This window comes from Aquarana catesbeiana, linkage group LG07 (genome assembly GCF_042186555.1).
Source record: "Aquarana catesbeiana isolate 2022-GZ linkage group LG07, ASM4218655v1, whole genome shotgun sequence".
NCBI classification, from domain to species: domain Eukaryota; kingdom Metazoa; phylum Chordata; class Amphibia; order Anura; family Ranidae; genus Aquarana; species Aquarana catesbeiana.
In genome coordinates, this window is record NC_133330.1 from 69,492,518 (window position 1) to 69,504,596 (window position 12,079).

Consider the following 12,079-nt stretch of genomic DNA (forward strand, 5'->3'; position numbering starts at 1 on the left):
CTACAGTTCATTGAGGGAACCATAAATGCCATCATGTACTGAGAGTTACTGAAGCAGAGCATAAACCCTTCCCTTTGGAGACTGGGTCGCAGGGCAGTATTCCAACATGATAATGACCCCAAACACACACCTACAAGACGACCACTGCCTTGCTAAAGAAGCTGAGAGTAAAGGTGATGGACTGGCCAAGCATGTCTCTAGACCTAAACCCTATTGAGCATCTGTGGGGCATCCTCAAACGGAGGGTGGAGGAGCACAAGGTCTCTAACATCCACCAGCTCAGTGATGTCGTCATGGAGGAGTGGAAGTGGACTCCAGTGGCAACCTGTGAAGTTCTGGTGAACTCCATTCCCAAGAAGGTTAAGGCAGTGCTGGAAAATAATGGTGGCCACACAAAATATTGGCACTTTGGGCCCAATTTGGACATTTTCACTTATGGGTGTACTCACTTTTGTTGCCAGCGGTTTATACATTAATGGCTGCATGTTGAGTTATTTTGAGGGGACAGACAATTCACACTGTTATACAAGCTATACAGTCACTACCTTACATTGTAGCAAAGTGTCATTTCTTCAGTGTTGTTACATGAAAAGATATACTGTATGTGTATATATATATATATATATATATATATATATATATATATTTATATATATATATACACACACACACACATACATATATATATATATTTTATTTTTTTTTTTTTTTTTTAAACCATCGATTTTGGTTCCGGCCAAGAGCAACCTGAATTTTTGGTTCTGGTTTCGGCACCAGAAATTTCATTTGGTGCATTACTACCCCGAGCTGAACTGCATTTTTCTTTACAACTTAAAAAAAAAAAAAAAAAAAAAAAATTCTACTTTATTGGTAGCTAGCTGGCTGCTAGCTCCTGGAAGACACAGCAAGCTGAAGAGGACCAAGATGGTGGCACAGGACCAGGTGGATATGTTACCTGAACAGAGCAGGTGAGTATGAGAATGCAGCACTACAGATAGCAGGTAAAAAAAAAAAAAAAAAACACAGGGGGAGTTAAGTGCTGCTTTAAATCCTGGTGTCTTCACCGTGATCATGTGACAAACCAGGGTTCACCTTTCTCTTTATTAGTGTCAGTGGGTGTTCTTGTAAGTCAAGGCTGTGTAAATATGCTCCCCCACGACAGGTGTGACACTAATGGTGTGGGCTCAGAGAAAAGGGATTGGTTGAGGTTAGGCAACGTGGGTTGACTGACTCAGTGTGTTATTCAATAATACCAAAGAGATTCTGCAATGGACACCATTTTTTTGTCCACAGGAGGGGTGGGGTGTCTAAAGGAAACAAAGACATGCTGGACAAATGATTAGAGGAGTAAGAATAAGGTGAACCTGTGTTTTGCTCATGAATTGGAAGATCATCCCCCTCCTTAAACTTTCCTTCCTTTCCCTTTCTGGAAGTGAAAAGTATACACTCCAAGCCAATCCGGTTAGAGCTTACATAAGGCTAAGTACTTTTTGGTTGCACCCATGTGACAGCACTTGCACCTGGCGATTGGCTACGAGGGCACCTAGTTCTGCATTGTGATGGGAAGGAGAGAGAGTCACATTCTCCCTCATATCTGGAAATACAAAGAGTTTCATATCAATCTGATGGGTGATTGGAGTCACTGAGAAACAAAAAGGTAAGCATGCAGTAAGTAGTAGGGGGTGGGCAATTGCGTAAAACTCTTTTTTTGACTTGAATAGACAAAGCACTTGTTCACTTTCAGTGCTTATTTATGGGGGGATTTTAGGGTCAAGTTTTTTTTGTACGTTTGTTTAAATGTATACATTTTAAACTACAGTATATCTTTTTTTTATAAGTATTAGTTTCTTTACAATTTTTCCCAGTTTTTATCTTTTACAAACAGTTTATATATGACAAAGGATTCCTAGAACACTATGGGTTACAGAGACAGAACAGCAGATTGCTTTTACTAAAACCTTTGCCATCTGATAAGTCACTGACTCATTCACCTTTGTGTAAATTTCAGCTTGAGCCATTGAGTTCTGTAAACAAATCTTTGTTCAACCAAGAGAAAGCAATCAAAATGAAGACTATTGGCTAAAGTTCCACAAGATGGCTCAAAAGCTAGGATAAAAATATAAATATGCAATATCTCACATGTACCTCATGTAAAAAAAAATAACAGCTTATATATGGTATATATATATATATATATATATATATATATATATATATATATATATATAATTTTTTTTTTTTTTTTTTTTTTTTTTTTTCTTAATGATCTTTATTACAGTTTTCCAACATAGAGTTACAAAACAAACCTATAGGGCATACACAGGCTCACTTACATAACAATAACATTACCTAAATACCTAAATCTAGTAGTTACAAGTGGTATGCTCCATCTGCCAGTGAAGGCTGAGATGTATGGACATTCCAATTAGTCTAAACAATCCTCCTCTCAGACATCCTACAAAGCATGAGTCGAAAAGGATGATAAAAAGCATAAAGAGCGCAAAGAACACCCCCTCCCTGATCCCAGAGAACAGGAGCAGCTTGCCAGAACAAAACATTACTGTAGGGTAGGCCACTAATGTCAACACCATATATTTAGCCAAACCTAACATAGTCATGAATTAATCATCTGGGGAATCAACGTTAGTACTAAGGGAATCCACCCAAAGGTTCCACACTTCATGAAATTTCTTGGCACAGCCTCTGGACAAGTATGTAGTTTTATATAGTAAGAGGGCTGTATTAATCAAACGTTTCCACAAGTTAATTGATGTAATTGATGTGGCAGAAGGTGATTTCCATCGTAGGACAATGGCTTTTCGTTTTTTTACTATTTAATATTTTTTAATCTTGACGATAATACAGAAATAAAATATATACAAAACCTCTATACACTCCCTATAAATAGTATATTTACTTTTACAGTTCTGTACATCAGACCTTGAAGGGGCAAGAGAGACAGGAGATTTGGTTCCAAAGGATGGCCTGTCCCTAAAAAGAGCTATGGCGTATAAATTTGAGTAGCCATCTTGTTACTGCTTAGCAGTGCAGCACAGTGCTGCTGCTGCTCTCCTTTCTGCAGTACTTATCTAGGACAACACTCAGTACAAGACACATATTACAGAGGCTTTACGTGGTTATTGCCTATACAATGCAAAGTCCACTTTTATGGGAGCCATCACCCCAAATAAAATAAAAATCTAAGAAAAGCTTTAAAAAAAATCATTAACATAAATGGAAAAAAAATACCTTTGACTTACATTTCAGCTGCTTCCTGAATGCACCGGTGACATCACTTCTCACTGCAGCCCCCTGGGAAACCTGGGTACCTGAAATCCTGCGAGAAAGTGCTTCTGCACTGTGTCTGTGATCTCACTGGTGTCTTCAGGAAGGGACTGAAACCCAGGGTCTGCTAAGGTTTTATTTTTTTTAGCTTTATTTAGTATTGTTTAATTGGGGTGAGGGACTTCTAGATAATTGGTCATTGCATTTCAATGTATATCTGCATTAAAAGACATTACATATGTATAAAACATAATCATAAAAACAAACCAAAGCAAGTGCATAAAATGTGAAACCAAATTTTTTTTTACAGAGCTTTTGAAAGAATAATGGTTGAAATTACATGGCAGTTTTCACACTTTAAATTCCACTAAAAACTCTCCACCTACATCTCTCAGCTCAATATTACCAAGCTGTCAGATGACACATTGAATACTACAAGCACATAGAACGATGAAACCTGAGATCTGCCTCAGAGAGTGAATCCAATTATTTTCCAATTATTTTAAGTGGCTATTGGATATAAAATGCAAGTTAATATTATTTATTATACAAGATTTATATAGCGCCAACAGTTTGAGCAGCGCTTTACAATGTTAAGGCAAACAGTACAATTACAATACAATTCGATACAGGAGGATCAGAGGGCCCTGCTTGTTAGAGCTTACAATCTTGGAAGGAGGGTCAAGTGATACAAAATGGTAAAAACTGTGGGATGAGCCTAAAAGTGGATAGATTTGAAGATAGTCTGACAGATTGATGTAGGGAATTGCAGAGGATGGGAGAGGCTCGGGAGAAGTCCTGGAGGTGAGTATAGGAGGAGGTGATGAGCGAGCTAGAGAGCAGGAGGTCTTGGGAGGAACGAAGGGAACAAGTAGGTTGGTATTTTGAGACTAGGCTAGTGATGAAGCTGGGGGCAGAGTTGTGGATGGCTTTGTAAGTTATTGTTAGTATTTTGAATTTAATTAGTTGGGTGAGTGGCAGCCAATGGAGGGATTGGCAGAGAGGGGTAGCAGACACGATGTGTAAGGTGGACGAGTCTGGCAGCAGCATTCATGATGGACTGAAGGGGGATAGCCTATTTAAAGGTAAGCCAATGAGGAGGGAGTTGCAGTAGTCGAGGTGAGCGATAACCAGGGAGTGAATTAGGAGCTTTGTAGTTTCATTGGTTAGGAAGGGACTTAGCTTGGAAAAGTTGTGGAGGTTGAGTTTGGAAAGGGATTGGATGTGGGGCCAAAAGGAGAGTTCAGAGTCCAGTATAACACCTAGCACCCTGGCATGTGAGGATGGGTGGATGGTTGTGCCATTGCTCTTGATAGGGAAGTCAGGGGAAGAGACACATGGGGAAGGAAATATTATGAGCTTGGTTATAGACAAGCTGAGTTTGATGAAGTGGTGTGACATCTATACAGATATGTCTGTTGGTAAGTTAGTGAGGAGACTGATGGAGTGAGCTAAGGGGTGGAGAGATAGATTTGGGTGTCATCAGCGTAGAAATTATATTGGAAGCCATGGGAGGCTAACAAAAGTACCACTTATATGGGAGCCATCACCCCAAATAAAAAAAAAAAACATCTAAGAAAAGCTTTAAAAAATCAACCACTTAAAGGAAAAAAATTACCTTTGACTTAGGTCCTAAATGTACCAGTGGCATCACTTCTCACCGCAGCCTCCTGGAAAACTTGGGTACCTGAAATCCTGTGAGAAAGTGCTTCTGCACTGTCTGTGATGTCACCGGTGCCTTCAGGAAGGGACTGAAACCCAGGGTCTTAGGTATTTTTTCTGCTAAGGTTTTATTTATTTTTTTTCAGCTTTATTTTGTATTGTTTAATTGGGGTAAGGGCCTTCTACATAATTGGTCCTTGCATTTCAATGCATATCTGCATTAAAAGGACATGACATATGTATAAAACCTGATCATGAAAACAAAACAAAGCAAGCACATAAAATGTGAAAATCAAATGCAAATTTTTTTTCACTGAGCTTTTGAAAGAATAATGGGTGAAATTACATGGCAGTTTTCACACTTTAAATTCCTCTAAAAACTCTCCACCTACATCTCCCAACTCGATATTACCAAGCAGTCAGATGACACACTGAATACTACAAGCACATAAAACGATGAAACCTGAGATCTGCTTCAGAGAGGGAATCCAATTATTTTCCGCACAGCAATCTTAATATATTTAATTTACCTATTGCGTCTCATTATATAAGTAGCCACTTCAGACATCACAGGGCAGGACCTTGTTTTCCCATTTTCAATACATCCCTGCAAATCGAATTCACAAGTACCCCTCCGCCTGGCTCTGTTATGTAACATGCTGTTCATAGACTGACTGAGGTCTGTAGGATTTTACCAGGAACTCTGAACCATCTTCAATCACAGAATAATATCCATCTTTCATATTAATTGCATTATTCGATAAGCACAACACACAATGGTATCACAGTAGCACATTTTCTGCTGCACGATGGGGGCTGATGTACAAAAAGTGTGGGATCAGGTATAGTTGTTGCCTATAGCCAATCCGAACCTTTGTCCCATTCTTAAACATACATTGCAGATATGACAAATGGTAGCTGATTGGTTGCTATGGGCAATTTACTTACTGGTGCACTGCTCATCCATGTGGTTAAATAAATACACAATTCACATAGGATGAATGAGTTTTGTCTACACATTTGGACTATGAGCAGAGTATAAAGGGGGCATTCGATAAAGCCTTTATAACACGTTTCTGGAAGTAGTTTCTTTTTGACCTATCTACGCCTAATTCAAGCAAGATCTTGTGTCAGTTTTAACATTGCCAACAAAGGTGACAACTCCAGGTAGTTTTAACTACTGCCTTTTTAAGAACCTGTGACAGCGACCGATTCATAAAGAAATACAGCTAGTTTCTTAATCTGCGAACTGGATGCAAGTCAGTACTTAGAATGTGGTATATCAGTGCTTGGAAGCTGTCATGTACTGTATGTGACAGTACCATATCTCTGACCCCATTCAACAGGCCGATTCCTTTTATGGACAATGCCCAAATTTGGGAAATTGCGGGACTTGTCACTGGGTGGGAAAAGCCCGATAAAGAACGGAGAGACTAGTTCCCCATCAGGTTCGTATGGCTGTTGATTGACAATAAATGACAGTGGGCAGATTCAAAAGCCATGATTGGATTGATTATAGGCCTATTGATTATAGGCTAAGGATCAGCCCACTGCCATATGCAATTAACAGCCAGGTGAGTCTGACAGTAAACTAGTGACTCAGTTCCCCATCAGGTTTCGTCCACCCCTACTCCAAAAATACTCAGCCAAGAGCTTTTTAGAGTAATATGCACAGTGCCTGGGGAGGGAGCAAGCGTACTGAGGGAGTGTCCCTAATAATCAGTGACAGGCTATTAGCCTGGAGTCACACTATTGCGAACACAGACATCGCATGTGATTCACACTCGCACTGCTGTGCCGATCACATGCGATGTCTGTGCAATGCGAGTTCAGCCATAAGGTTCTGATAAAAAAGTCAAATTCAATTAGTTGACAGGGATTTCTGGCTACTGCATACCAACATGTTTTTGTTTTTTTTAGGTATCTTATGAAACAAGTTGTTTAAGTGTACTAGTCAGCCATTTTTAATTTAAAAGTAAAAAAGCCCTGCCGAAGAACAGGTAACACAAAGCATCTCCAGATAGGTGTGTTAGCCAGAAAATGTGATCACTTTGACACTCTGATCATGGTTTCACTTTATTACTAAGACTTGACTAACTCAACTTAGGTATGGAGCTAAAATGCTTTAAAATGCAGTAAATGTCTCCAAAATGCATATCTATGCACTAAACTTCATAGGGGCCTGATTGAACTGTATGACAATTATGTTTACTGCGGTAGCGTTATAACGCTGGATACAGATTAAAGTGAATGCAGCTTAAATATAATCTGACAGATTAACTAACCACATTCACCTATAGAAACCAAACTTCACATAGACAGACCAATGAGACATGATTGGTGACTTGGCACTTCAAGCTGCTCTGTACTTAGTAAAAGCATAGCTGTGGTTTAGGAGGAAAATAAGCTGCTAAGTGGGGTTCGGTGGGAAACTTTTTTATGATTAAGATTTTAGAAAATGAAATAAAATGTAATGAAAAAGATATGATAACCACTCTTCATTCTTATTATCAGCATTCATATTATTTATACACAGATTGTTCTGCCTGCAATGTGGGTTCTCGCAAAACTGACCGCACTCTGCCTTCCCAGTGCGCTTCCTTGACGGATGAGAACACTGTGTCACAATATCTCTTATTTACTGGAGGAAGAAAAAAATCTATGATGCCCTCTGGAACCAATTAAAATCCAGCACTACTTTTTCCAGGACCAATTAGAAAATACATCAAAATACCACCATGTTTTCTTTCTTTTAGATTCCTAGAATCAGACCGATTCTACAATTTTTCAAACATCAACCCTTCCAGGTCCTGCTAACAAGTCAAAGAGATTCTTCACGTAGCTTCACCAGCATAACGCACAATAAAAATATCACTAATCACAGTTTCATGAAATATTTAAACGCCAAACCATAGGACTTACCAGGTTGTGATTGGTGGAGTTGGAATCATCTTCAGGGAATGGAATGTAAACAGCTAAGGCCACACAATTGGCAAAAATTGCCACTAATATAAATATGTCAAATGGTCTGTAGAGAAGGTTAAGGTCACAAAACGATTATTTATGAATACATATAAAACATTTATTTGGTGAACATGCTGGACTGACCGGGAACATACCCAGAACCCTCTGATGGAGCCTGACTTTGGTTCCCTAGAATATGTCTGACACAAGTAATACCCAGAGACGGGTAACAAAAATGGTGAAAGGTCTGGGGGATAAAACATAACAAGAGCAACTTCAGGAACTTAAAGAGGTTGTAAACCTCCGAAAAAATGTCCAAAAAAAAAAAAACCTGCAAGACAAAGGCATAATGAGCTAGTATGCATCGCATACTAGCTCATTATGAAATACTTCCCTAAAAACGATACCCTCCAGTGCCGCCCGCACTCCACTCACACAGCCGACATCTTTAAGCAAAAGATCACCCACCCTAATAGAACTCACAGGTGCTGGCTCTGCACAAGCTTGAGGAAAAAAAGAGGACCCTGGATGGCCGCACACCATAGAAGGCATCTTTATTGATATGGAAAAGTAAAATTTAAATGCAGTCACTTCATGTACAGGGAAAAGCAGGAAAAATAGCTAACGCATTTCACGCCCTATTGTGGCGCTTATTCATAGCTAAATCAATGAATAAGCACCACAATAGGGCGTGAAATGCGCTAGATATTTTTCCTGCTTTTCCCTGTACATGAAGTGACTGCATTTGAATTTTACTTTTTCATATCAATAAAGATGCCTTCTATGGTGTGCGGCCATCCAGGATCCTCTTTTTTCCTCACGGCCGACATCTTTCCCGGAGTTACTTCCGGGTCACGGGCTCCGGCACTGTGATTGGCCAGAGCCGCAATGATGTCACTCCGGCGCATGCATGCAGGTGCCGCCGGTCACAGCATGAGTCCTGAGGAAACGGCACGAGCGGGCTGTTCTTTCAGTGTGCATGCGCCGATGACGTCAGGGACAGCGTATATAGTAAATATGTCCTAAATGGTGCAAGTTTAGGAGATATTTACAGTACCTACAGGTAAGCCTTACTAAGGGCTTACCTGTAGGTACAATTAAAGAGGAAGACTTTACTTCCTCTTTAATATGTACAGTCTGGAGGAAAGAAGGGAAAGGGGAGACATGATTGAATCCTTTAAATACATCAAGGGGGTAAATAAGGTTCAGGAGGGCAGTTTTTTCAATATAAAACCAAAATCAACTAATCTACAAAAGTATTATTTTATTGAAAGGGTAGGTGATGCTTGAAATAAACTTCCAACAGAGATAGTTAGACAGTCAACAGTAAATGGTACAAACATAGATCTATACTCTATATTAGACAATAAAGTTAATGGAAAAAAAAAAAAACAACAAAAAATAAAAAATAAACAAAAAAATGGGCAGACTCCATGGACTACTCTGTCTTTTTCGGTCCTCACTTTTCTATATTTCTGCAATGGTTTATACCAGTGAATAGGGTTTCACTTATCTTCTATGTCATTAGTGAAAAATAAGAGGTAGACAACATCCAACTGTTATAAACCCTATACAAGTAATTAAGTGATATGAAATCTTTTGAATGAAAGGCCATAAGCCAGGGCTCACAAATGTTGTGGTCCTTAATATTTACAGAAACCCCTTTTATTGCAATTGGCTCTTGAATTTTAAGTAGGCAGTAGTCAATGTAACTTGCAAAATGCATGTAAGTAGCTTTTTATTGCTTATCTATAACAAACTTGTGGATCTCCTGACTGAAGGCCCTAAAATGCAGTAAGAATTAGCATTCGAACATCCCACCCCATCCTAAAAAAAAAAAAGATCTAACCTTCAAATATATTCCAGAACCCTGTAAAGCCAAGATAGCAAACAGAGTAACTCTTCTGCTCAATGTCCATTTCAAACTGACCACAGTTGGCCAATAGAAAAGAAAAGGATACTTCCATTCTACTATACTGATACAGGCTCTCCGGATTGGGTTATTCAAAGATAAACAGAAAAGAGCACGGGCTGGTCTATTGTTTGTTGAGCCTCCCCCTTGTTTTTTGCTCTTAGCATACTGTTGCCGTTTTTTCTGTGACAGGGATCCAACCGGCAGGGGCTCGGTGGCACTCATATTTTGGGCAGCCTTGGCCTGTCTAGCAGCATCAATTGCAGCTTGCCAAGATAGGACAGTCTGTTTGGATGGTGCTGAAGTCCTGGACTGGAGACTTGGCCCATCAACAGCAAGTGGAGGTCGTTTGCTACTTGCATAGTTCGCCCCTGCGGAAAAAAAAACAAAAAGCACATTAAAAGATATGTTTAAGTGGAAAATACTTTTTAAAATAGACTGAAGTATAGCATTTTATATGTGTGTAATATAGGATATAAAAAAAATTCAATGCTTGCTTAGCCTCCTCTATTCTTTTGACTTTATGTTATCCTGTCACCAAATCTCTGGCTCGCAGTCTCTGTCCTAATTCATCCCAAAGGTGTTCTATCGGGTTGAGGTCAGGACTGTGTGCAGGCCAGTCAAGTTCCTCCACCCCAAACTCACTCATCCATGTCTTTATGGACCTAGCTTTGTGCACAGGTGCGCAGTCATGTTGGAACAGGAAGGGGCCATCCCCAAACTGTTCCCACAAAGTTGGGAGCATGAAATTGCCCAAAATGTCTTCACTGGAACTAAAGAGCCAAGCCCAACCCCTGAAAAACAACCCCACACCATAAATTCTCCTTCACCAAATGATTTAGACCAGTGCACAAAGCAAGGTTCAGAAAGACATGGACGAGTAAGTTTGGGGTGGAGGAACTTGACTGGCCTGCACAGCGTCCTGACTTCAACCCGTTAAAACACCTTTAGGATGAATTAGAGTGGAGACTGCGAGCCAGGCCTTCTAGTCCAACATTAGTGCCTAACCTCACAAATGCGCTTCTGGAAGAATGGTCAAACATTCTCATAGACACACTCTTAAACCTTGTGGACAGCCTTCCTAGAAGAGTTGAAGCTGTTATAGCTGCAAAGGGTGGGCCAAGTCAGTATGGAATCCTACGGACGAAGACTGGGATGCCATTAAAGTTCATGTGTGTATAAAGGCAGGCATCTCAATACTTTTGGTAATATAGTGTATCAGTTTGGCATTGGCCAATGCTGAGTTGTTTTGAAAAAGAAAAAAAAAACATGTATTGTGCAAGTATACGTGAAATGGAAGAGAGTCCATCAATAAGCTCTCTTGCAGATTTGTGTACATTATTGTAGATACACCAATAAAAATAAATGTAAAAGCATAGAAATGGATAAAATCTATAGAGACCAAAATAGCTCCAATTGTCCCCTCAACAAATCCATGTGTTTATGTATTTGGCTAAATACAGGGTAGGAACTACAACCTGGTAGCTCCCTCCTGACTGGAAAATCCCTAAAGAGACAGTAAAATAATTAGAAATTGCATCGGGATCCTGTAAAGCACATATGTGAACCCAGCCCCTCAGGCTTTGTCATGTGGCCCTCCCACTCAGTTTTGCAGGCGAATTGTGGTGGAACTGCATTCTGCCACCACCGGCTCCCACCCTCTGCTCATGCTCCCCACTGTCACTTGTAAACACAGAAGTCTTCTGTGTTTACAAGAGACAACTTCACCCCTAAACCCTGTACTCTGTACACGGCGCACCCCTGAACTCTGTACTCTGTATGAAGAGCACCCCTAAGCTCTGTACTTTGTACATAATGCACTCCTGAACTCTGCACTCTGTATTTAGCGCACCCCTAAACTCTGTGCATACTGCACCCCTAAACCCTGCACACAGCACTCCCCTGAACTTTTCACTCTGTACATAGTGTACTCTTGAACGCTGTACTCTACGTAGCATACTCCTGAACTCTGCACTCTGTACGTAACGCACTCCTGAATAATAAAGAAAACTAGATACATAGTGGTACAGATACAACCAGCCCTCTGAGTCTGAGGGTAACCATACTGCTGATGCGGCCCATGAGTTTGACACCCCTGCTGCAAAGTGTAAAAACTATAATGCATTTCTGACAAAACCCATAATATGCACAGTTCCTACATTAACAAGGCATCATTTAGGGGGCTGTGAAAGTTTGGTAGTTCAAGATTTGTGCTGACTGGTACTGACTATGCTCTCTCTGCATGTGTCACAGATA

General features: G+C 40.1%; 1 protein-coding gene across 17 annotated transcripts in view; it reads right to left on the reverse strand.

Annotated features, from left to right (window-relative positions):
• Positions 1 to 12,079, reverse strand: part of CACNA1D (calcium voltage-gated channel subunit alpha1 D) — a 524,402-nt gene that overhangs the window by 433,418 nt on the left and 78,905 nt on the right. For all 17 annotated transcript variants that reach the window (XR_012235243.1, XM_073592294.1, XM_073592295.1 and 14 more), the window contains exons 2-3: positions 9,873 to 10,194; positions 7,870 to 7,975 (exon numbers count right to left, since the gene is read on the reverse strand). Coding sequence is in view for 16 of the 17 variants with exons in the window: in XM_073592294.1 (XP_073448395.1) it covers positions 7,870 to 7,975; positions 9,873 to 10,194 (428 nt within the window). In the remaining variant the exon portion in view is untranslated. The remainder of the gene's footprint in view (positions 1 to 7,869; positions 7,976 to 9,872; positions 10,195 to 12,079) is intronic.